The sequence below is a fragment of the Bos javanicus genome, chromosome 4 (genome assembly GCF_032452875.1).
Source record: "Bos javanicus breed banteng chromosome 4, ARS-OSU_banteng_1.0, whole genome shotgun sequence".
In the NCBI taxonomy this organism is placed as follows: Eukaryota; Metazoa; Chordata; class Mammalia; order Artiodactyla; family Bovidae; genus Bos; species Bos javanicus.
In genome coordinates, this window is record NC_083871.1 from 119,785,926 (window position 1) to 119,812,863 (window position 26,938).

Sequence of the window (26,938 nt, forward strand, 5' to 3'; positions counted from 1 at the left end):
TCCAGCCCAGGGAACAGGAGGCTCTGATGTGTCTGTGCAGACGTGGCCTCTGGGTTCTTCCACTCCTGATCCACAGTCCTGAGTTCACATGCCCTGAATCCACAGGCCCTGAATCCACAGGCCCTGGGTCCATGGGCCCTGGGTCCACGGGCCCTGAATCCACAGGCCCCGGGTCCACGGGCCCTGAATCCATAGGCCCTGGTTTGCAGCCTTCCCAGCCAGCGGCCTGAGCAGAAGGTGAAGCTCAGAGAAGCCGTGCTTTCTCCTCAATGTGCCAACTGGCAGCTGAAGACACCTTGCCCAGCCAGGGAGGCCGTGTGCAGGACAGGACCGGTCCCTCGAGCCTGCAGGGCTCTAGCTCTCTGCTGGGGAAGGCAGGGGAGTGGGGGGATGCCCCCAGCTTCCATGCTTCACCTGCAAATTCCAGACACTCTTATGATCCCAAAGACTCCAGCCTCCACCACAAACCATTTTCATGTATTTAATTGGCTCTCTCTGGGGGATGTTTTTGAAACTAGCTCTTTGAAGATCTTTCATTGTGGTGTTGAGATAAAGCTCGAAAGAGCAGGGGTTTATCACGAGAGGAAAGAGCAGATAAAATGAGAAGCAGGAGATGAAAGGAGGAACGGACAACAAAAGCAGGCCCATGAGGATGCGTGCAGGCCAGACACGGCCCTGGGCTCTCCAGCCCCGATCTCAGAGCCGCTTCGTTAACTCAACCAGAGGACAGTGCAGACCTCTTTCCTTCAAGGGCCGTATTATCAATTTAAAAATTTTCCCAAACGCGGAACAATGGGAGTGTTTTCTGCAGAGAGAGTTTAAGAAATGAAAAGCCAAGCCTAAGAGGAGGGGCGTGAAGTGGGGGGTCAGCGGCAGGAGGAGCCCCAGAGCCACCGGCCACGTGGGGTCCCGACACTGGAGCGGCACGCAGCTCCCACCTGAGTGCACGTGCTCCAGCTCACTGTCCTCCCCCAGAGAACGGGGTCACCAGCCGACCCCGAGGCTGGCAGGGGCTGTCACCACAAAGTACCATCCTGCCAAATGAGACGGGAGACTGAGCCCCTGATCAGACACACGCGGGTGGAGTGGGGGCAGCCGAACTGGAGCTGGGTGCTGGACCCAGAGGACTGGCTCTCCTCCCCACTCGCCCCGAGGTCACAGGAACCTGCCCGGGAATCCAAGCCCTTCGGGGCCACTGCCCCCCATCTGCGCTCCTGGCAAAGACAGCCCTCCGTGCAGGCTGGTGAGTCAGTAACAGATAAACCAGGAGAAATCCTGATCGTTCTCCTGAGGTTCGAGGGTCTCAAGTGCCCGACCCCACACAGTGCATCGCGGCTAACGGAATGCAAGGCCTGGACACTGCCTCCCAGCCACCGCCTCCCAGGCTCCGTGGCCTGGTGGAAATGCTCAGCCGTCCAGGGTGAGCGGATGCTGCCTTCTGTGAGCGGGCCCCGGCCTCGGCCTCGTGGGGGCCCCAGAGCCTGCCCTGAAAGGTTTTCATGCGGTCAAGTTGCTCCTGTTGACAGAGAGCCTATGGTTCACAATCCAGCTGCCCCTGCATGCCTTTCTGCTGTTTCTGCAGACTCCTACCAGCGTGAGCTGCAGATAATCCTAGAAACGACGCCTGAGTCACCTGCCTCTTTCTGTTGTCTGGGGAAGTGACTGATCACCAGCAGAGGGGAAAGCGCACTTTGCTTCTGAAGCCTGAGGTGAGGCAGATGGCCCTGGAACAGAGTGTGCCTCTTCAGGGCGAGCAGGACGCAGCAACCACCCAGCACAAGCACTGCAGAGCCCGGCTGGGGAGGGGTCTCCACTGCCCCCACAGGGCCACCCCTGCCCTGTGCTGCTCCTAGGGCACACACCCACTCCCACCCGTGGGTCCTCACAACTCTCTGCTGTGGGTCCGGCCATGTTACTCTGTACTGTTGACCACGTCTGACCATCCGAACGCTTCTGAGGGTTCTAGACAGAGTTGTGGGACAGAACTGGACATGTTTGTGGGTCTGGGAGACAATGGAGCCTTCGTTCACGTGAGTGCTTACTTTCATTCTGTTTCATTTTGTTTTTCAGTCTGAGGGCTGCTGCTGCTGCTGCTGCCAAGTCGCTTCAGTCATGTCCGACTCTGTGCAACCCCAGAGACGGCAGCCCACCAGGCTCCCCCGTCCCTGGGATTCCCCAGGCAAGAACACTGGAGTGGGTTGCCATTTCCTTCTCCGATGCATTAAAGTGAAAAGTGAAAGTGAAGTCGCTCAGTCGTGTCCAACTCTGCGACCCCGTGGACTGCAGCACGCCAGGCCTCCCTGTCCATCACCAACTCCCAGAGCTTGCTCAAACTTATGTCCATTGAGTCAGTGATGCCATCCAACCATCTCATCCTCTGTCACCCCCTTCTCCTCTCACCTTCAATCTTTCCCAGCATCAGGGTCTTTTCAAATGAGTCAGCTCTTCGCATCAGGTGGCCAAAGTACTGAGTTTCAGCTTCATCATCAGTCCTTCCAGTGAACACCCAGGATTGATCGCACTTTGCTTTGGTGAATAAACTAGATTTTGGTTGGTTTCTAGTGTTTTACAAAAGGTGTTTGTCCACCTCTTTTTGTCTTGAAACCTGAGATTTGATGGGGTGAGTAAGAAAAAGTCCTGTGTCAAGAACGCAGCCCGGAACCACTGTGACAGGCGCTGCCAGCACCTCTGGGGCTGGGCTTACTGCTTCCGGCCTGTAAGGATCCTTCAGAGGCTGAACCCAGTGTTAGAAGAAAGTCTCTGCCTGCACCCATGTTCCTGCGCTTTGTAATTCAGTTCCCGGGTTCAAATACAATTGATTTCATATAGCTTTACCATTCATTCATATGGCCGGCTAACAGCCCCAGAACCCTATGGTGACCACAGAGTTTAACTGGGGAGGAGAAGGATATGAGAGGGAGAGGAAGAAGGGGAGGGGGGCAAACGAGAGGCCCAGACATCATCTGCGATCATCCGCCCACGCAAGTGTGAAGGCTCTCACTTGATAAGGCAAGTAACACGCAAGCCTGTGATGTAAATTATTTCAAAGAATAAAAGCCTGATTGTCTCCATGACCCATATTGCTTTCAGTGAGGCTTAAGACAAGACTACATTCCATACAGCCCATAAATGGGTCACCGCTCTCAGAAATGCGGGGTTTGCGGCACCGTCTGGGAAGTGTCCAGGTTTCTGGGGGTCTCCGCTTCCGCCTCTGCTGTGACATCCAGTTCTCTTGAGGGTGAAGACCCTGTCGTGTTGGACAGAAAGACCCCACTCCAGGGTGTTCAAAGGTAGATGGCCGCCTGCCTGCCTCCCTGTTCATCACTTCCATTAATGCTCAGCCACACCCTGAACCAAGCCTTCACTCCGCTTGTTAAATTTCAGTGCAGATGAAGTCTACCTGACCTCATATGACCAAATTAAAAGCAAAAATCTCTAACTTGCCTCAGAAGAAAATGCAAACTTTTAAAGTGTTCAAAGTTAAGAAATCTAGCTTTAATTATAAGAACAGTATACCATTTGTCAATGTTTCTTGAACCTATCGGGATACCTCGGCATCCCCTAAGAGATAAAAACTTGCCTCTCAAATACGTATGTTAACAAATAAGAATGGCTTTGGTTTGCCCCCAGAGCAGTGACACTTCTGGGAGACTTTTGTCTGCATTTCCGGGTCTGTCGTGTGGCCTCGAGCTTCACCCAGGGGTCACCTCGGGTGGCAGGGCGCCCTTTCACCATGACGGTATGTCATGCGATCCCAGCCATCCACCCCAGAGAGACGCACTGCGGCCTCAGAAATGCGTCTGCGTCATCCCCAGTGGTTGCAGGGACCCCCCCGGGCCCGTGGCAGGACAGGACGGGGGCGAGCCAGAGCAGAGAGCCTGGTGAGGAGGGTGACGAGGACCCTGGGGGGGCCCCAGGGCACACGTCCGCAGGGCGCCCTCTGGCTGAGACCCGAGGTGGAGTGTCCCCGACTGGCCTTGTCAGCACCTTCCTGTGTTTCCACGGTAACCGGCTCGTTCGCAGACAGCTGGTGCCACCTACAAGTCTCACCGTCGACTCTCAGACACAGGACCAAGGAGGTCGGAGGGTGAGTCTGTGCTGATGACCCCGAGCCCCCTCAGTCCCTCCCCTCACGCTCACTGTCTGTCTTTCTGCGGCATCTGATGGGGCAGAACCTGTGGTCTGTGGCCCCTGTGCCCCTGCCTGGGGCCCCCCACCCCGACAGACATGCTGCTGAGTCCCCCAGAGGCCAGGCTGGGGGCCTGGCGAGGGCCTCGAAGACAGCAACACACTGGGAGTCCTCAAATGTCACAGGAAACTCGCACTACCCACCCCACAGACACAGGGCCTCCTGGCTACTCTGCTGCTTCAGGTGCCCACCCCACAGACACAGGGCCTCCTGGCTACTCTGCTCCTTCAGGGGAAACACTGAGAATGCAATGTGCAAAGCAAACCTTCTCTCAGAACCGCGCCCCAGAGGACCTGGGGTGCAGCGCGCACCGCTTCTGGAATCACGGCTCTAAGGGCTGGTCAGGGAGCTTTAGAAGCCCATCGAGTTTTCTGTTGTAACCACAGGGCAGCTCTCTCTTCTTTTCAGGCTGGTAACATTTAGCTGTGAGCTCTCTGGTGTTCACATGTCTGCCCTGGGGTCAGGATCTGAAATGTTCCAAGGGCGCGTCACTCAAAGGGAACCTGCAGAGAATGTGTTGAGACGCCCCTCTGCAACGTCGATGAGGTCGCCAAGGTGTTCGGCTGGGACACTGTCTTTCCTTTCGGTTCAGCAACCCTCAGCCCAGGACACAGTGAGCTCCTTCGACCATTCTTTCTACTTCTTTAGAGACACAGAGGCATTTGTCTTAGAAAGGTCTTCACTGAATTAAGGCTCTTGTTGCAAAACCCACCAATAAGGAGAGGTCCTTTAGAGCCAAAAAGGAGATGTTACAAGAGAACAGGGACCTAGAAGAATATAAGGTTCAGGGCTTTCTTGCCAAACAGGAGATGATGGCCACTGCTCAGTTTCACGAGGACTCCTGCAGAATCCAAGTTTCCACGTGCCCCGTGGCTGGGCTGGAACGACCTGCAGCGGCCATGCGCCTCACCGCTGGGAGCCAGTCCCAGGTCTGGGGAGTCATTACAACAGTGCAGTTTGGGGACCACATGCATTTCCCACTGCGCACGCAGACTGCGCTCATGGAATCCTCAAAAACAACTTTCTGAAAATTTAGGTTACTGATTTTTTAAGAATTATAAGCCTATTCAAAAGTGACCTTTTGGAGTCACTTTTATTGGCTTACAGTTTTTAAGTCGCTTTTTCACATTTCTCAGAATAAGTCTTCACAGTTTCCTCTTGAGCCCACCGAGAGCGACACCCCCTCTCCCCTGATAAGTGCGTGTGTGCCCTTTATTACTACTGTTGGTCAGAGGTCTGTTTTAGGTGCTTCTTCAAAGAACCGGGCTTTCTGTTTGTCTGTTTCCTCGATGCTTGCCTTTCCATCTATTTCTCATTTTCTGCTCTTCTCTTCATGTCCCTCTTTCTAATGTCTTTTGCTTGCTCATTTGGCCTTTTACCTCTGTATTATGAACTGTTTCAGGGGGTCACCGAGGAATAAAGTAACCTACGGAAGAGCCCAAGGACATCACTGACCTGTGGAGGAAGTGAACCATTGCCGAGGGTGCCCCTCTCTTCTCCTCCCCCAGAGCTGACGCTGCCCAGCTCCCACACTCCATGCCCCCCATGCCCCGGGACTGTGCTTGCGTGCACGAGCTCTCCTAAACAGCACGCAGAGTGGCTGCTCTTGACCTCGTACACTCCCGCTCTGTGCTTCAGTGTCTCCCCAGCCCTGCGACAAGACATGCGGGCACCAGTGCCTCCCAGCGGCTGTGGTGCTGAATTCCTCTCTGGCTGAGGGCAGTTGCGGGCACTCCCGTTTGACTGCTGTCAGGACGGACGAGGCACTGACCGTTAGGGATGGGCTTGTCCTAGAGCCCAGAACACAGCCGGGAACACCTGCGCATGGAGCTTCAGGGAGGGCTTGCACACAATCACTGCATTTTGTCGTTGCCAAAACAGCATTGAAAGGGTTATATCAGCGGCGTCTAAGAATTTCCAATTTGCCCCGGATTCTGGGCTACACTTGAGGCTGTCAGTCTTTCCCTTTGCCGGTCTGAACAGTTAATGAAATAGTATCTTGTGATTTCAGCCTCACCTTCTGGGATCTCTGGTGAGCCTGAGCAGCCTCCGTTTCCTCCTGGCTGGCGTGCATTCCTCGGGGCCGGGTGCACGTCACGGGATCCCCGTCTGCCCACACCCTTCTCCACGCTCCCCTCCTGCGGTGCCCCACAAAAGCTCTCTGCCTCGATGCTCCAGTCCCTTCTCGCCCCGCTCCTCCTCGGCTTGTACCTCAGCATCTTTTCTGGGGCCTGCGCTGCTCCTGAGATAAACGCTTTAGACGTGCCTCTGGTTTGTTAGTGGGGAGTTCGGTTTCCATTTGTCATTTCTCCCTTTGCTCTTCGCTACAGCTTCAGGGGACATACAGTTCCTGGCGACAGTCAGCTCTCGGAGTCTGGAAGGACTCCCCGCTGTTCCCACTGCCCTCGCCGCTGATGCTTAGGCGCGGCCTGAACGTCACCCTTCCCCACGCAGTTTGTCTCATCTCTTGGACCTTGGGGTCCTGCTGGCTCACTACAATGTATCCCACCTTGACTGTCCGGTTTGGAACATCCTGCTGGGAACCTGTGACTTCCAGCAACACACAGCCTGGCACCTTCTTGCCCTTCTGGGGTCTCTGCTGCCATTCCTATCTCCACCCCTTCGGGAACTCACACATCATGCCACCTGGACTGTCCATCCTTCCCCAGCCCCGCACGTTTCCACCCCTGTTGCTCTGGATGCCGCACTTGGGATCATCTCTCCAGAGCCACGCTGCACCTCAATAACCCCCACTTTATGGGCACCTGACCAGCCATCTGATCCATCCACAGAGTTTCTAGCTTCCAGGCCCACATTTTCTGTTTCCATAAGTTCTAGTAATTTTGTTTTAACCTCTCATTCCATTTTCATTCTGCTGCATTTTCCTTAATTATTTCAAACACTGAATAGGCAGTGTTCACCCTACTCCATGATTTCTGTTCTATCTGATTCTTTTATCTGCTGCTGCTTCTGGCTCATCCTGTTGGGTTATTTCTTCCTGTGATCTTTATTTCTTGATCATTTAAATCAGGATTTCCAGCTCACCCCAGATCCAGAGTCAGGAAGGCGTGGCCTCCACTGGCCTCTGAGACCTCAGCAGTTGAAAAACTATCCAATAAACACAGTCCTCTGAGGAGGACAGCACAATCACGCGTGCAGAAATGCCAACCTTCAGAGTAACTCCAGAGGCTTTCTTCAGGAGCTGCCTTTATAATTGTCTGTAAATAGTGCATATTCTTTATTGTATAATGCTGCTTCTCACTGAAAGGCTTCCTGATTGTTTTACTTAACTCCAAGGCACATTGAGATGTCTTAAAATTGCCGTATATTTTTCCACACATAAACTGTTCTCCTTCAGTGAACATTTAAATAGGCAGATTGATCTCTGGTCACATTTTCAAGCACAGCCTCCACAGTGCCATTAACAGAGGTAGCTCAGCTGGGAATAAGCATGCGATAGCCTCTCAGGAACCGCCCTGGAGTTGACCACTCTCCAGCGTTCAACGCCTGGATCAGTCCGAGGGCATCACTGGTTTTGAAACCAAAGTGGGAAGGCTCATTAATAGAGGAAACTAATGCTCACCACCATCTCCAGAAGAAGCCAGACTAAAACACAGAATTGTTCTGCTCTGTCTTGACTCATTTAATAGAAAATTAACTTTTCAAGAGAACTCACATTAATCTAGAGTGAACCATGTAATCTAAGGATACCTGATAGACCACTGGCTAATTTTTGAAATGCTTCCCTGGCCTGCGTGTGATTTCAAGCCATGCACAGTGGCTCTGGGCCAAGCTCTCAGCCATGCCGGAGAGAGTCAGGGTCAGGAACAAATGTGTCAGGGGCAGGTCAACCACCAGCCCGTCTGGCAGGGCCCCCATCACCTACACGTGGGGGCCTTCTCCAATGGCTGCCCACTCCTGCTGGCCACATGTGTAAAAACTCACAAAGCCGGGACCTCTTTCCAGCTCAGAGGAGTGGGCCTGTGCCCACTCCCATCCTCCGGCAGTGGCCTCAGCAGGGAACTTAGTCTCCTCCCCACATACTTGACCTGCTCCAGACCAGGGTGCTCTTATAGGCAAGGGGTCTGATAAGAAGGCCCTTCTGGCCCCATGGCCACGCCCACCCATGCCCCCCACCACACACCCTCAGCCCTGCGTTCTGCCCCACACACCCCACCTGTCCCCCACGCTGCCTGCGCTCAGCCCCAGCGGTGCACCCCACCCCCACCCCGCCCGCATGGAGCTCCTGGTGAGCCCACCAGGGGATGCGCGTCCTCTCCCCCATCTCACGCCCCCTCCTCCAGTTAGAACCGCCTCGAGACCTCCAGACGCCTTTCCCAGAGTCAGCCTCCAGGGGCTCGTGGGGTCAGGTGGACGGCACAAGCCCCCATTCCTCCAGGAAGTACATCCTCCCAGAATCAGAGAGTCAAGGGATCTATGTTCTAAGTGAAACCTGGGCCGCTTTCGCAGCAAACAACTGATGTCCCTCTGAGCCACAGATGCTGCCTCTGAAATTAGGAGGTGGGCCCTGGCAGAAGCAAGCATTCCTAGAGACACATGCTCAGTGACTGTTTGGGGGGGGGTGCCCCATCTCTGTGCCCACTGCCCTTCTTGGTCCGCTCACACTGTGGACTCGGAGACACCCCCAACTCAGAACCCAGGGGGCTCCCAGAGACCAGCTCTGTAGCGCCCATAACCGCTTCCCACGCATAAAGCAAGCAGCGGTGTTCTGAGAAACACAAACCACCCGGGTCTCCATCTTAGATTCCTGCGACTTCCCAGATTCCCGGCCTTGATGCTGAGTGAGGACCTGTAAGGAGGGGCCGGTAGGGCCCACAGTCCCCACACCCTCGCGCCCATCGGGAGCCCAGGGTGCGGATCAGGCGGATCCGGAAGTGATGCAGAGCTTCTCCACCATCTAACATCTCCGAGCTGCACGCACGTCCGAGCCGTAAAGTGGAGTTGGATAATTGTGGTGGTTTTGGGTGTGAATGATATGCTCTTATGTTTGTACTCATTCGCTTAATCCTGTCCGACTCTGCGACCCCATGGACTGTAACCCGCCAGGCTTCTCTGCCCATGGGACTCTCCAGGCAAGAATGCTGGAGTGGGCTGCCATGCCCTCCTCCAGGGGGGTCTTCGGACTCAGGGATCAAAACTTTGTCTCCTGCACTGCAGGCAGATTCTTAACCAGTGTGCCACCCACTTGCATTTAAAACCAGAATTGCACAATATGAAGATGAATGATAAAAGTCTATGCTAATAATTTTTCTTGACTCAGAATGACGCTGAACAGCAAGTATTAACACCAGAGCAGGTGGAGGGGACACATGACCCCGTTCTGCGGGGTCCCTCCCCCGCCTGCCCTGGCGTCGGGCCTTCTGAAGCGCAGGCCGAGCATGCGCAGACCCCCCTGCCCTTCCCCGGCGTGGGGCCTTTGGAGGCGCAGACAGAGCTTACGCAGACTCCCCTGCTTGCCCTCTACGCCGGGCCTTCGGAAGCGCAGGCCGAGCATGCGCAGACTCCCCTGCCCTTCCTGGGCGCAGGGCCTTCGGAGCTGGAGCCGACAGAGCATGCGCAGACTCCCCTACCCTTCCCCGGCGCGGGGCCGTCGGAGGCGCAGGCCGAGCATGCGCAGACGTTAGCCCTGCCCAGCGCTGCTTCTGGGCTGGGTGTTGAGATGCTCTGCGCGGAGACGCCCCGCACCTTTGCCTTCCTTTAACGATCTGCTTGTGCTAGTTTGCGCCCAGTTGTAAAAAGCTGAACAAATATATTCATTCAGAGTCACAAGCAGCTAACCAGAATTCCCAATTCTGGTTTTTCGTTTTAGCTCCTGAGACACTTAGCAAAACGCTCTAGATTCATTAACTGGCCCACGAGATGGTCACCTCAGCCAGCTGAGGACGGTCATTGTTGCCCAGGCCGCCCCGCTCACGCCCTCGTGGAAGGGCGTTTCCTGAGTGTTTAGAGAATAGCACCGCCTGACTTCATCTAAGGAGCAACCCGATGAGATGCTATTACTACATTTCATCCAAGATAAGAAATCGTCGATTTAAGTCTTACTAAGAAAAAGCCAAGATGCTGCAAGTTAAACGACGATGCGCCATTGATATACGATGCATGCTGCTGATTTCAGGGGTGTTAACGTGTGAACACAAAGTGCTTCTGAGAAAGGAGTGATCACCTTGTGGTGGCTACGGGGCTCGTGCTGCACAGGCCTCCCCCCGCCCCAAACCCGGCTCTGACACCGGCGGCCGGCAGCTCTCCGCCTGGGCCTCGGAACTGCCCCTTCCCAAGGCCCCACCCTGCACCTCCTCCTGGGCAGAGCGTGTCCAGTCCAGATGCCCCTTGGGGCACAGAGGCCCAGCCCCACGCCCTCACGGGGTGCCTCCAGACCTGGAGCTCTTGCAGGGCACGCCTGTCTCTTTCCCCTCTGCCCGGTCTGACTCCTGCCACCTGCACCGGTGTGATGCCCCGAGCAGGGCTGCCCCTGTTTCACAGGCAGAGAAACCGGGAGAGCTTGCGTGCTGTCAGGACGTGTGCGCCGAGCCGACAGGGCCCACTGAGGGCACAGCTGGAGCGGACGCTGGCTCCTGACTCCGGACCCACACTCTCTTCTCTACAGCTGTTCTCAAAGTGCGACCCGAGGGCCTCCGTTGGGTCCCTGGGGCTCTAAGTGGGAAACAGGTCAACATTATTTTCATAAAATACTAAGGCTCTGCTTTCCTCTTCATTGTATTTTCAATTACACTGGAGTTTTCCAGGGCTCTGTGGGCCAAGACTGCCTGGCATGAGTGCAGAAACAGACAGGAGGACCCAGCTGTTTCCTCTGAAGACAAACCATAAGGAAATATGCAAAAATGCCTAACAAAGCATCCCACCACTTTAATACTTTGGAAGACAGAGCTTCTGTGGTTATTATGTATCAAGTTTATTATGACTATTTTAATTTTAAAATGGATTAAAATGTAGCTTTTTAATTTTTCTCAATTTTTAAATTTCTAAGACAGTAAATGCAGATAGCACTAACCCACAAAAAACACAAGCTCTTTAGGGTCTTCAATAATTTTTAATAGTATGAAGATGTCCTGAGGTCAGAATTCTGAGAAGTCTTGTTCTACACTCTGCTGTTGGGAGTTCTAGCACCAACAATGCTCCAACTACATGGCACTGGGAACATCCTTCAATCACTCTGTGTTTTTTTTTTTTTTTTTAATCTTCTAAATAAAAAGGTATATTCTTCTTACAGCAAAAAGAAAGCTTGTGCTGAATACTGAAGTTGTAACTATCTAAAAATTATACTGTACTATACCAAGTATTGCTAGTCTCCATTATTCTTTGAAAATTATAACAATATACCATATTAATGTACCTTATAGGAGTAAAATGCCATTAAACGTGCAACTGGAAAATCTTAGAACATTCAGATAAAAAATGTAAGACATGAATAGGGAAAAAGTGATTTGTATGTTTGTATTTAAATAAGTTCTAGGTAATTCAGAGACTGTTAGTCCCATTTTATATGAAAAAAAAAAAAAGAGAGAGAGAGAGATTAAGACATCAGAATCACCAGGGGAATTTTTAAGAGCTGCTGAAGGCAGGCCTGCTATGAAAGTATTTAGGTTAGGCTCTTTGGAGTAAGGCTCAGACATCCTCTTTTTTGAGGCCTCCTGAGTTATGCTGTGTGAGGTCAAGGCTGAGACATGCTCTGGAGACAGAATGGCTCACTTCCTGCATGCAGAGTGATGCAGTGGGTACTCCCACCAAGGAAAGGGCCATGCATTAAACAGGCATTCATGTCCATGTTGGGCAACTGAGGGAGGACACATATCCTGTCATATACATGGTGGGGGGGGGATATAAATCAGTTCAGTGATCAGTTGATCCTGGGAAGATGGATGTGGCGATGGCAGCAATGTTTTAGATAATCCCCAACTGCCACATAAAAGTAGAGATAGGGACTAGGTAGTGAGCAAAATCCAGGAGCATATTTAAATCAAATCTAAGTGAAGTCATCTCCAAGGACAGATAACCCCAAGACGATGTCCAGAAAAAGGACTGGAGATGAGAAACCTTAAGAAGCCAGCTCTGGACATAGTAAAAAAGTCAGTTCTTCATAAAATAAAATGATGAGAAAACCATCAAAAATGGTCAGAATCAGCCTTTTCAAAACTCTGGCAATCAAAGGCTGGCATGAATTGGTGGGGAGGCAGCAGTTACTCAAGAAATATGGCTGATTCTCAGTACAAGTCCTCAACTGACCGGCTTTGTAACCTGCCCTGTTCCCACCAGCCTCTCCAGCTCCGCCATAGCCTGGAACTGAGCAGCCGCAGCAGAAACGGAAGGCTGGCAGCCGTGGGACAGGGCGGGGTGGGCTGGAGCTCCTTCTCAGCCTCGCTACTTGACCTGCCTGTGGTTCCCTAGATGAGCAGTCGTGTCTTTATTAAGTCTACTCACAGCTCACCGTGTGTGAAAGCCTCATCCCCAGGGCAGCTGTTGAAAATACTTAGAGGTGTACCGAGCTGCTCAGCAGCTGAGGGCAGGGGTAACTGTGGGGCAAACAGCAGACTAAGCAGAAGCTGTAAAGGAGAAACGTGGAAACGAGACACCCACAGGGCTTTGTAGAGCTCTCCATAGTCCTGGGACTCAGCATGGCCACAAGCATGTGCAGGATGGGGCACGTGCTCAGGAAAGCCACAAGAAGCTCACCTCTGTGTGACCTTCAGGCTCTGAGGTGGTAGGAAGCAAGGCCAAGGCAGAGCTCCCAACTGCCTGGCTGAACAATGCAGGCCTGCCCAGCACACACAGAAGTGCAAGGCCTAGAGACTTGGTTTCAGGTGTTCAAGGGACCTGGTCCCATCATTTCTGACCACTAAGCTAGCTGGGCAGAGACTTCAGTGGCCACACGTGACACAGAGTACAGGCTTAAGAGCATTGGTTTACTAGACTCACTAAACAAATGGGAACAACGACAAACCTTGAGTGGGGGGAATATCTGATCTCAAGGGTTGCCAGGCTGTATTATTTAAAATATCCAGTTTTTAATGAAAATTTTGGGGACATGCAAAGAAATAAGAAAGTACATTTCACACATAGAGGGGAAAAACAATAATAAAAACTGTCCCTAAGGAACTGGATGCTGAGGTTACTAGACAGAGAGCTTAAAGGAGTTATTTTAAAGATGTTCAAAAACCCAAAAGGTGCCATGTCTAAATAATTCATGAAAATGAGTCACCAAATAGAAAATATCAATAAAGAGATAAGAATAATATTAAAAAACAATAGAAAGTCTTCAGTTAAAATTTATAAAAAATGAAATGAAAAGTTCTCCAGAAGAGCTCAACAGTGTCAGAGCAGGCAGAGTAAGAATCAGTGATCCTGAATATAGTCATTGGAAGGACTGATGTTGAAGCTGAAACTCCAATACTTTGGCCACCTAATGCAAAGAGCTGACTCATTTGAAAAGACCCCATGCTGGGAAAGATTGAGGGCAGGAGGAGAAGGGGACGACAGAGGATGAGATGGTCGGATGGCATCACCGACTCAATGGACATGAGTTTGGATAAACTCCAGGAGTTGGTGATGGACTGGGAGGCCTGGCGGGCTGCAATTCATGGGGTCGCAAAGAGTCAGACATGACTGAGCAACTGAACTGAACTGAACTGCAGATAGTCAGTTGAGATTATCCAGCTTGAGCAGAAAGAAAAAGAGAATGATGAAAAATGAACGGAGCTGGTGAGGCATCATCAAATGTGCCAATATACACATAACAGATGTCTCAGATGGAGGAGAAAGAGAGGGGGCAGAAAGAATACTTAAATAATGACCCAAACCCGCCAAATTTGATAAAAACTATAAATCTAGACATCCATAAGCTTGAGAAATTCCAAGTAGGACAAACTCAAAGAGAACCTCGTCAGCATCAAACTGACAAAAGCCGAAGGGAGGATCCTGGAAGCACAAGAGAAGCAGTTCCTCCCATACAATGGATCCTCAACAATGTCAACAGCTAATTTTCATCAGAAACTGTGGAGACCACAGGCAGTGAGATGACATATTCAAAATCCTGAAGGAAAGACTGTCAGTCAAGAATTCTATACCCAGCAAAGCTATCTTTCAAAATTAAGGCAAACAAAACAGAGAATCCACTGCTCGTAGATGTTCCCTAAAATAAATATTAAAGGGAGTGCGTCAGACAAAAACAAAAGGAAACTAGACAATAAGTCATCCCAATGAAGAAATCACGAGCACAGTAAAAGATAACTGTGAGCAATGTAAATGACAGAACATGTATATTTTGTGTATCTAACTTTTTTGCTCCCAAATTAAAAATAACTACACAAGGCAATAATTATGAACCTGTTTTGAAAGATAGATGTTGTATAAAAATATAATTTGTGTGACAATCAGTCCTTCTAAAGAATATTTAGGATTGATTTCCTTTAGGATTGACTGGTTTGATCTCCTTGCAGTCCAAGGGACTTTCAAGAGTCCTCTCAAACACCACAGTTCAAAAGCATCAATTCTTTGGTGCTCAGCCTTCTTTATGGTCCAACTCTCATATCCATACATGAATACTGGAAAAACCAAAGCTTTGGCTAGATGGACCTTTGTTGGCAAAGTAATGTTTCTGCTTTTTAATAGGCTGTCTAGGTTGGTCATAGCTTTTCTTCAAGCAGCAGGAGTCTTTTAATTTCATGGCTGCAGTCACCATCTGCAGTGGTTTTGGAGCCCAAGAAGATAAATTCCATCACTGTTTCCATTGTTTCCTCATTTATTTACCACGAAGTGATGGGACCAGATGCCATGATCTTAGTTTATTGAATGTTGAGCTTTAAGCCAGCTTTTTCACTCTCATCTTTCACTTTCATCAAGAGGCTCTTTAATTCCTCTTCACTTTCCGCCACAAGGGTGGTATCATCTGCATATCTGAAGCTATTGATATTTCTCCTGGCAATCTCGATTTCAGCTTGTGCTTCATCTAGCTTGGCATTTCACATGATGTACTGTGCATATAAGTTAGATAAGCAGGCTGACAATATAGAGACTTGAAGTACTCCTTTTCTAGTCTGGAACCAGTCTGTTGTTCATGTCCAGTTCGAACTGTTGCTTCTTGACTAGCATACAGATTTCTGAGGAGGCAGGTAAGGTGGTCTAGTATTCCTGTCTCTTTAAGAATTTTCCATGGTTTGTTGTGATCCACACAGTCAAAGGCTTTAGCATAGTCAATGAAGCAGAAGTAGATGTTTTTCTGGAATTCTCTTGCTTTTTCTATGAATCAGTGGATGTTGGCAATTTGATCTCTAGTTCCTCTGCCTTTTTAAATTCAGCTTGAACATCTGTGAGTTCTTGGTTCACATACTGTTGAAGCCTAGCCTGGGGAACTTTGAGCATTACTTTGCTAGCATGTGAAATGAGTGCAGTTGTATATTTTGAACATTCTTTGACATTGCCCTTCTTTGGAACTGGAGATAGAAGACATATATCCTATCTAATCAGTAACTGCATTAATGTTAATGGGCTAAATATTCCACGTAGAAGTCAGAGCTTCTTAGAATAGATTTAAAAAGCATTATTCAAAAATATGCTATGGGAAACATGGTTTATCTCTAAAGACAAAAACAGCTGAAATTAAAAGGATTATACAAAGAAATCTCATTAAATAGTAACAAAAAAAAAAAAAAAAAAAGAACAGGAATGTGTAACTAACATTAGATGCAATCACCTTTAAGACAACAGCTGTTACTAGAGACCAGTGGGCAAGCTACCAAGAATGTGCAACAGTTACAGATATCAGTTCAGTTCAGTTCAGTCCAGTCGCTCAGTTGTGTCCGACTCTTTGCGACCCCATGAACCGCAGCATGCCAGTCCTCCCTGTCCATCACCAACTCCTGGAGTTCACTCATATTCATGTCCATTGAGTCGGTGATGCCATCCAGCCATCTCATCCTCTGTCGTCCCCTTCTCCTCCTGCCCCCAATCCCTCCCAGCATCAGAGTCTTTTCCAATGAGTCAACTCTTCGCATGAGGTGGCCAAAGTACTGGAGTTTAAGCCTTAGCATCATTCCTTCCAAAGAAATCCCAGGGCTGATCTCCTTCAGAATGGACTGGTCAGATCTCCTTGCAGTCCAAGGGACTGGCAAGAGTCTTCTCCAACACCACAGGTCAAAAGCATCAATTCTTTGGTGCTCAGCTTTCTTCACAGTCCAACTCTCACATCCATACATGACCACTGGAAAAACCATAGCCTTGACTAGATGGACTTTTGTTGGCAAAGTACTGTCTCTGCTTTTTAATATGCTATCTAGGTTGGTCATAACTTTCCTTCCAAGGAGTAAGCATCTTTTAATTTCATGGCTGCAGTCACCATCTGTAGTGATTTTGGAGCTCCCAAAAATAAGGTCTGACACTGTTTCCACTGTTTCCCCATCTATTTCCCATGAAGTGATGGGACCAGATGCCATGATCTTAGTTTTCTGAATGTTGAACTTTAAGCCAACTTTTTCACTCTCCTCTTTCACTTTCATCAAGAGGCTTTTTAGTTCCTCTTCACTTTCTGCCATAAGGGTGGTGTCATCTGCATATCTGAGGTTATTGATATTTATTCCGGCAATCTTGATTCTAGCTTGTGCTTCTTCCAGCCCAGCGTTTCTCATGTTACAAATATATATACACCTAAAAATGAAGCTCCTGTATACAAAAAGAAGGACCATCAGAATTGAAGGGAAGAATAGACAACGATAGCTGGACATTTCAATACTGTACTTTCAATAATGGATAGAGAAACTAAAGAAAAGATGAACAAGAAAACAGAGGACTTGGGAAATATTCCACACAACAGACCTAACAGAACATGCCACACCACAGAGCAGATCACACTTTCTTTACAAATGCCCAGGAAGGGTCTCACAGACAAACTTTTAGGCCATAAAACGAGTATAAAGCTACTAAATATGACCCAGAAACCCCACTCCAGGTGAACCCAAAAGAATTGAAAACATATGTTGTCACAAAGATGTGTACTGAGGATTCACAACAATATTATTCATCATGGCCAAAAATGGAACAATCAAAAGTCCACAAATGATAGATCAGTTCTGTTCAGTTCAGCTGCTCAGTCGTGTCCGACTCTGCAACCACACGGACTGCAGCACTCCAGGCTTCCCTGTCCATCACCAGCTCCCAAATCTTGCTCAAACTCATGTCCACTGAGTCGGTGATGCCATCCAACCATCTCATCCTCCGTCACCCCCTTCTCCTCCTGCCTTCAATCTTGCCCAGCATCAGGGTCTTTTCCAATGAGTCAGTTCTTCACATCAAGTGGCCAAAGTACTGGAGCTTCAGCTTCAGCATCAGTGCTTCCAATAATGAATATTCAGGACTGATGTCCTTCAGGATGGACTGGTTAGATCTCCTTGCAGTCCAAGGGACTCTAAGAGTCTTCTCTAACACCACAGTTCAAAAGCATCAATTCTTCAGCGCTCAGCTTTCTTTATAGTCCAACTCTCACATCCATACATGACTACTGGAAAAACCATAGCTTTGTCTAGACAGACCTTTGTTGGCAAAGTAATGTCTCTGCTTTTTAATATGCTGTCTAGGTTGGTCATAGCTTTTCTTCCAAGGAGCAAGCGTCTTTTAATTTCATGGCTGCAGTCACTATCTTCAGTGATTTTGGAGCCCAAGAAAATAAAGTCTGTCACTGTTTCCATTGTTTCCCCATCTGTTTGCCATAAAGTGATGGGACTGGGTGCCATGATCTTAGTTTTCTGAATGCTGAGTTTTAAGCCAACTTTTTCACTCTCACCTTTTACTTTCATCAAGAGGCTCTTTAGTTCTTCCTTGTTTCTGCCATAAGGGTGGTGTTATCTGCATATCTGAGGTTATTGGTATTTCTCCCAGCAGTCTTGATTCTAGCTTGTGCTTCATCCAGCCCAGCATTTCACATGATCTACTCTGCATATAAGTTAAATAAGCAAGGTGACAATATACAGCCTTAATGTACTCCTTTCTCAGTTTGGAACCAGTTCATTGTTCCATCTCTGGTTCGAACTGTTGCTTCTTGACTAGCATACAGATTTCTGAGGAGGCAGGTAAGGTGGTCTAGTATTCCTGTCTCTTTAAGAATTTTCCATGGTTTGTTGTGATCCACACAGTCAAAGGCTTTGGTGTAGTCAATAAAGCAGAAGCAGATGTTTTTCTAGAATTCTCTTGCTTTTTCCATGATCCAAAGGATGTTGGCTAATTGATCTTTGGTTCCTCTGCCTTTTCTAAATCCAACTTGTACATCTGGAAGTTCTTAGTTCATGTACTGTTGAAGCCTCATTTGGAGAATTTTGAGCATTACTTTTGCTAGCATGTGAGATGAATGCAATTGTGCAGTAGTTTGAACCTTCTTTGGCATTGCCTTTCTTTGGGATTGGAATGAAAACTGACCTTTTCTAGTCTTGTGGCCACTGCTGAGTTTTCCAGATTTATTGGCACATTGAGTGCAGCACTTTCACAGCTGACGAATGGAGAAACAAAATACAGTATATCCAGGCAAAAGAATATTGTTCAGCCTTAAAAGTGAGCACAGAACTGATACATGCCACAGAATGAACACAGCTTGAAAACGTTATGCCAAGGGGAAGAAGCCAGACACAAAACGGTCATATTTGCATGAACTCATCTGTATGAAATCTCTAAGACAGTCAAATCCATTAAGAGAGAAACTAGATCAGGGTAGCCAGGAGCAGCGGGGCAGGGAGATGGAGTGAGGACTGAGTCATCGCTGAGGTTTAGTTTCTGACATTGGACAGTGGTGATGAATATCTGAACATACTAAAAACTGCTAAGCTATACACCTCCAAAGGGTTCATGTGTGGCCTGTCAGTTCTATCACGATAATGAAATTCTATCACGATGATAAAAAAGTGACCTGCCACGTGTTTTTGACACTGCACCAAAACACACACACACACACACACACACACACACGCAGAAGGGTGAGCTCCACAGAGTTAGAAAAGCTTTAGGAACCCAGCCTCTTTCTAAATGTTCAGGGAAACTAAGTTCACATTTTTTAAAAGGGCAAAAAAAGAAAGACTATAGGCATCAAATCCCGTAACAAGTTGCCAGGAGGCAAGAAAGAAAAGAAGGAGCAGTAGCAGGACTGCCAGCAACGGGAAAGCAGGCCGCACGGAGCGACAGAGGGCAGTGACTCGGCTCCTGTGGGCTCGGGAGTCAACGCGGGTCCCGGGGAGACTGCAGCTCAGACTCACCGAGAGACCCGGCACCCAGGTCCACAGACACAGCCATGCACACAGGTGGGATGCCAAGTGCGCAAGCGCAGAGGGCGAGACACAGGCAAGGGCGACCGCTCTCAGCACCAGCAGCTGGGGAGCTGCCAAGCAGGGGTCAAAGTTCAGCCCGCTGACGGCGGGAGCCGCCCACCGCGCCCCGCGCAGCCCCGGCACTGCGGGCCGCACTCGCGTCGGGCCTCCTTTGCCGCCCGTGCTGGCTTCCTGCGTTCTGCTCCGTTTCATTAGGGGATTTCTTCTCATTCTCTTTTAAGGAAATGTGACATTGTGTTAGATTCTTACTTTTTGCGTTTTTGTTTCTTGCTTTTGACATACAGCTCAATATATCAGGAGATTCTTGCCAGGAAGTAAATCCAAAGTTGTTTTTATGACAGCAAATTACGTGCCAACGAGTGACATCTACATGCTGAATTTTAATGAAGTGTCAGAAGTGAAATGCGTTTTTTAAAACTTTAATACATGAGAGAACAATGTATCCACTCACGAAACAATGTTGCCAGCAGGAGACAAGAGTAGTGAATAAACGTGAACATCTTCTGTTCTCTCATGTGTATATTTATGTTGCACAATTAAGCCCCATTTCCCTTCTTCAAAAGGAAGGCTCCTGACAGCCCTGCCAGCAGCCGCCTTCGCTGGGACCAGGCCTGTGTTTCTGGGTGTGGCCGTGAAGAAGCGGGGCAGGGGAGACGCACCGCCCACTCTGCCCGACGCGGCCGAGCCCACGGGATGGCAGGGAGTTTGCATCCTGAGGTCTTCCACGCGAGACGGTGAAAACAGGACACCACCAACCCCCGACAAAGAGGAGGATGAGTTTCCCCAGGAACCAGCATCACACCGTACAAGAACTGCAGGTCTGACCTGCAGAAGCTGAGCCTCACACCCAAGGGAGATGGGAGTCTGGACAGGAGTCTACCCCTAAGGCCTGGGGCCGCCACCTCCAGTGGGCTGGCCCAGGAGGGGAGAGGCATGGAGGGCAGAGAGCTACAGCGTTAGCGGGCAGACGGGTCCAGAGAGAAACATAAGATCGTTTCCGGAAAGTGCTAGGATATGCAGTTCAGGAGACCACAAGTGTCCCCACGATGTTGCTTTTCAACCAAGCCTATGAAACTTTATTTCACGTCTACATCTCCTGGCTCACCGGGGAAGCCCCCAGTGCCTTGGAGACACAAGGAAATGCAATTTGCCACCAGGTACAGCAGCTGGGCCCATCCAGGCACTCCAACACGCCCTCTGGTGGCCCAGCAGCAGAAGCCAAAATGCTGTCCCCGCCAGGACTCCAAGCCCAGAAGAACTGCTCCAGCTTCTGTGGGAGGCACCCATGTGGGTCCCAAGACACTGAGCGTAACCTGCTTGGGACTGGCTGGTGGAAGATAACTTAATAACAAGGTGCTCTCTGCTTTATTTAAGATGCATAACCAACAAGGACCTACTATAAAGCACAGGGAACTCTGCTCAGTGTTAAGTGTCAGTCTGGATGGAAGGAGGGTTTCACGGAGAATGGATCATGTATATGTCTGGCTGAATCCCTTTGCTGTTTACCTGAAATTGTTACAATATTGGTAATCGGCTACACCTCAACACAAAATTGTTGTTCAGTTGCTCAGTCGTGCCTGACTCTTTGTGACCCCATTGACTGCAGCACACCAGGCTTCCTTGTCCTTCATTATCTCCAGAGTTTGCTCAGACTCATGTCCACTGAGCTGGTGATACCATCCAACCATCTCATCCTCTGTCGTCCCCCTTCTCCTGCCTTCAATCTTTCCCAGGGTCTTTTCCAATGAGTCAGCTCTTCGCATCAGATGGCCAAAGTATTGGAGCTTCAGTTTGAACATCAGTCCCTCCAAAGACTATTCAGGATTGATTTCATTTAGGACTGACTGGTTTGATGTCCCTGCAGTCCAAGGGACTCTCAAGAGTCTTCTCTAATACCACAGTTCAAAAGCATCAATTCTTTGGTGCTCAGCTTTCTTTATAGTCCAACTCTCACATCCATACATGACCACTGGAAAAACCATAGCTTGACTAGACAGACCTTTGTCAGCAAAGTGATGTCTTTACTTTTTAATATGCTATCTAGGTTGGTCATAGCTTTTCTTCCAAGGAGCAAGCATCTTTTAATTTCATGGCTGCAGTCACCATCTGCAGTGATTTTGGAGCCCAAGAAAATATAAAGCTTAAAAAAACAGGTGTGTTCTGGGGGAGGGGGAGGAGTTCCACAGAGGGAATGGGTGTCCAAGGACGGCTGAGTTGGGCTCAGGGAAGGACGTGGGTTCTGTTCCAGGCCTGGGGGCACATCCTGCCTGTCCCGTTGCTGGCGGTCTAGACAGGCTCCCCTGAGGCACGGCCACCCTCACCTGTCAGTGAGTCGACCTGAATCATCATGGTCACCACCACTGATGTGAGGAAAGAGCTAGAGCATACCTGTGTCCTGTGAGAAATGGCTGCCCTTCTGGCATTAGAGTCAATGCACAGAGCTAACCACCTCAGCAGAAACTCTGCAATAATTCCCACTGGAAAAGAAATAGGTGGGTATGAACTGGTTGATTCATGCATGCCAAGTCACTTCAGTCGTGTTCAACTCTTTGTGACCCCATGGACTATAGCCCAGCAGGCTCCTCTGTCCATGGAACTTTCCAGGCAAGAACACTGGAGTGGGTTGGCATGCCCTCCTCCAGGGGATCTTCCTGACCCAGGGATCGAACCTGCGTCTCCTACACTGGCAGGTGGGGATCCCCTGGAGAAAGGATAGGCTACCCACTCCAGTATTCTTGGGCTTCCCTGGTGACGGTAAAGAATCTGCCTGCAATGTGGAGACCTGGGTTTGATCCCTAGGTTGGGAAGATCCCATGGAGAAAGGAACAGACCCACTGCAGTATTCTTGCCTGGAGAATTCAATGGACAGAGGAGCCTGGCAAGAGTACTGGAGTGGGGTGCCATTGTCTTCTCCGGTGAACTGGGTAAAAGCTCCATAAATCGGGACAGAGCATCAAATGAATAATAGCCAACATTTGGAAGCACTTTTATAACACGTTTAGAGTACTTTACTTGATGTCATCGTTTGACCTTCACGATGGCCCTGTTTTGACGTCCACATTCACTCGATGAAGAAACTGCACCTCTAAGAGCTTTGGTAAGTCCCCCACCGCCCCCGCCCCCTCACCGGCCACACTGCTGCTTGGAGACAGTCAATTACAAAACGAAATGTGCTCTTACGGTAAGATCTGGTATTTACCCAAAGGAGTTCAAAAGTCCTGTCCACACAAAACCCTGCACATGGACGTTTATAGAAGTTCTCTTCACCACTGCCAGTGGTTGGGAGCAATCAAGACATCGTTCAGTGGGTCAACTGAAAAACTGGTCCATTCAGACAGCTGACTGTCATTCAGCGCTAGAAATAAGTGAGCTATTAAGCCATCGAAAGTCATGGAAGGAACTTCAAAGCACAGGCCTAGGTGAAACAAGCCAGTCTGAAAAGGTTACACACTGCTCAATCCCAGCTAACTGACATTCTGGAAACAGCAGTGGGAAGGGGAGTGGCTGTCAGGACTCGGGGAGTGGGGGAGATGACCAGGCGCACACGGGGCCGTTAGGGCAGCGAGCTTTCCCCACCCAGACCCAGAACGGCACTGCGTGACATCACATGCCTGTCAAACCCACAGAATGTGCAGGACAAAGTTAACCCTAGAGTGAGCCATGGGCATGCACTGATCATAAATACCGACGCCCAGTGCCAATCCAGGTGCCACCCCAAGGTCAGAGAGCCTTTCGGGGGGCAGGTATGCAAGCCCTACTCGTTCTGCTCAACCTTTCTGTAAATCTAAAACTGCTCTCAACAAGGACATCTACGCATTTAAAAACGTACTTCCTTTCTGTTTTGCCTCCTCCATGAAGCACCCTCCGTGTGTCTCGAATTCCCTCTGGAAGGAGCCCAGAGTCTGAGCCCGCAATCAGGCTGCGACGGGAAGGGTGCTGGATGCGGGTGTGGACAATCCCGACGCAGCTGAGACACGGGGCCCTGCAGCCTGCTCTGCAGGGGGAGGGCACCCGGGTGTGGACCATCCCGACACAGCTGAGACACGGGGCCCCGCAGCCTGCTCTGCAGGGGAGGGCACCCGCCCTCTCCTGAGGAACCTTGACCCCCAGGTGGTGGTCCTGCGGCCCACAGACCTTCCCAGGACACAGCGTCTCGCCCGCATCTGGATGGCTGCGGCGGGCCCAGACGGTGAGGCCCGGCCATGAGAGCAGAGCACGCGGAAGAATTGTGTGTGGGCCGCTCTGCAGCAGCAGGAACACCTGTGGGCATGGAGCCAGGGCGTGAGACAAGGGGGACGGATGGAAATGGGCCAGACGGGCCTGCTGACCCGGGCCCAGAGCATGGCTCTCTGCCGCTGGCCCACACACACAGGGACACGGGGCCTCTGTGAAGTGAGCTGGACACACCGCAGCCTCCTCGTCCCACGACAGGCTCACACTATGCCAATGCTCCAGAAGGCCTGGAGTCACGAGGAATAAGTCCATGGGCCCGGCCTCCTCTGAGAGCTCAGGAGAGGCCCTGCACATCAGGAATGCACTGGGCGCTGTGTGCCTCCAACCGGGACTGCTGGGGGCACCGCTTGGGGGAGGCATGGCCCAGGCGGGGGCACTCAGCACTGAGGGGAAGGCATGGGGCCACCACGGAGCGCTGACCATGAGAGAGGGACTGCAGAGACCTGGGGCTTCATAGCCACTACAGTCTTCCCAGAGTGGACCGGACGGCCTTCCGCCAGCACCCAGGGCCTGCCTGGCAGGAGAGCCCTGCGTCCACCGAGGCAGCAGGACAGTCACGGCCCCTCCTGTACTTTCCAGACGGAGGAATTTCACCTCACAGATCAGAGCCCGGGAATGGCGGGGTGGGGGTAGGGGCCCTGGAGGAAAGGCCCTGCTACACAAGCCAATGTTCATCCTTCCGTCTGCCCCTAGGCCCCGCTAAAGGGACGCCTCTGACCAGGAAAGGACATCAGCAGACTCTCCAGTGACCACTGGACCGGCCCTCAGCTGATACTAACACCAGAAGACCCTGAACTTCACAGCGTCCACCAGACACCCTGGGGCTTAAAGGCCAGTGATCAAAGCCGTCCTGGGCTTGCTCCCTGGTCTGGAATGCATGAACTCGGTAGCTAGCTCGGTAGCAACAGGACGCCCCCTATTCCCTGACCTGTGGGGTGAGGGTCGTCGAGGTGGAAGGGCACCAAACTGCTCCACTCAACACCACCTGCCATGACTTCCACTGACAAGCTCGCAGACCAAAGGCAGCAGCCAATCCAAAGGGGGTTGGCAGGGGCTGGGGCTGCCATCATGGAGGGCTGATGGCCCCCAACACACACGCTGTCTGCAGACAGCGGGCCCTGGGGTCAGCGGCTGCAGCTCCAGGACGGGACCCACCTTGGGCCCGGCTGCTGCTGCTAAGAGTGGTGGAGACCAGAGGCGACCCGCTCTCTGCTTGCCAGCCCAGCGACTGCCTCCTGCCAGCACTCCAGGCCCTGGCATCCTCTGGGGCTCGGGGGCTCATCACCTCTGTTTCCTTGAGACTCATGCAGGGGACATGGGGCCACCGAGGACACAGGGCTGGAGGCCGCCATGGGCTCACATGCACGCTCCATAGCCTGGGCCCACATCTACAGGTAAGGAGCCTGTGCTGAGGGTCGGCAGCAGACAGGACGCCGTGGAGCCTGGGCGGCCGCGGCAGCTAAACCTACAGTGCAGACCCCTGGGGTCTGGGCGTGAATGCATGACATCTTTTGGAGAAGACTCCCCTCCTCTGTAGGAGCTGCTCTTGCCTGATCCTGGGCCTCAGCCAAGGCCACGTGCACCTGACCACTGGCCCTGAGGAGCCAGGCGGCGGGGCTGAGACACTGGGACTGGGGCTTCAGAAGTGTGGTCATCTTCTTGGGCACGTGGCCAGCCCTCCACTGCCACTGACCCACAGCATCGGCCACAGCTGCCGGGAGGGACCCAGGCCGCCTCTCCCTGCCCGCCGCTGGCTGGCTGACCCGCTCTTTGTCTAAGGCCTCAGCACCGGGAGGACGCGGATGGGCCGGGCCCACCCACCTGTGCGGGAGAGCTTCTGCAGGGTGGCTGTCAGGTGCTGCAGGACCCCCGGCGACACTTCATAGCGGAGCGCGTCCACAGCCGGAAACTCCTGACACCGTCCGAACACTCCGTCTGCGAGAAGGGAGGCAGAGAAGAGAGACCGTGAGGGGGTGACAGACAGATGGGCGGACAGCCCTGGCCGAGCCCAAGGCACAGCTCCGAGCAGCTGCCAGGATCAGAAACCCTCGGAAAGGAATGAGTGTGTGGTGTGTTAGCCACTCAGTCGTGTCTGACTGTTTGTGACCCCATGGGGTGTTGCCTGCTAGGCTCCTCTGTCCATGGGACCTTCCAGGCAAGAATACTGCAGTGGGTTGCCATTCCTTTCTCCAGGGGATCTTCCCGGCCCAGGGATCAAACCCGGGTCTCCTGCATTGCAGGCAGATTCTTTACCATCTGAGCCACCAGGGAAGCCTAATGGAAAGGAATGGTTTTAAACAAAAAGCAGCTCATCGTGAAAACCACAAACGCAAAGGTGAGCCCAGTGCAGCGTGGCTTCCAGGCTGCCTTCCAGCTCGCCCTCACACCCCCACCCCCCGCCTTTCTGTCCTTTTCAGCCTGAGACCGTCACACTTGTGATGTGAAGCTTTGCTTCTGACGGTCCGGTGACCATTCAGTGTTCAGCACTCAGGGCTGGTTTCCAGGGGAGAGATGGGACCGCCAGGGGCAGATGCGCTGGTTTGCCGGAGGTGCTGGCGGTGGGGCCACCAGGCCAGTGGGGCTGCTTCCGGGGGCCTCCTGAGAACACGGCGGGGAAGGGGGGCTCTGGGAAGAGTGAGATATTAGTGGGGCCCCATTTATCCCGCTCTGTCCCATTTGTCTGAAATGACAGACTCTGCTCCTCAACCTCTTTTCAAACCGCACCTTCTAATTAATTTAGGCCCTAATTAGCCCTTATTTGGGAATTGTTCCCTTTGAGACAAGCTTCCTGTGGAGGTTCAAGCATTCAAATCACTGCCTTGGGTACAAAAGGCTAATTCAGGGCCCAGGGCCTCACACGGTGCATCTGCCGGCTGCAGGCGAAGGCGCCTCCGTTGTTCACATGGTCTCACTGCAGGGATGCAGCAGAGGAGAGCCTTTCACATGCGGCCCGTTTAATTATCAGGAGCACGTTGCCGGGCCGGGCTGGTGGGCAATTGCCGGTCGGGCACTACACGTGCTTACGCCGAGATGCCCCACTGGAGCGGCAGAAAGTCATCTAAAGTATTGCAAGCGTCTCCTGGATTTCTGGGGCCTCTGCCAAGCCCGGAGGATCCAGGCAGCGACCTGCCCAGCTGCCCAACTGGCTGTGGAGCTCAACCTTCTGCCTCCCTCTCGGACC

The 26,938-nt window shown here is 51.3% G+C and overlaps 1 protein-coding gene across 5 annotated transcripts in view; it reads right to left on the reverse strand.

The window, feature by feature from the left end:
• Positions 1-26,938, reverse strand: part of PTPRN2 (protein tyrosine phosphatase receptor type N2) — a 599,207-nt gene that overhangs the window by 427,534 nt on the left and 144,735 nt on the right. For all 5 annotated transcript variants that reach the window (XM_061415339.1, XM_061415342.1, XM_061415343.1 and 2 more), the window contains one exon: positions 25,579-25,692. In XM_061415339.1, coding sequence (XP_061271323.1) covers positions 25,579-25,692 — 114 coding nt within the window. The remainder of the gene's footprint in view (positions 1-25,578; positions 25,693-26,938) is intronic.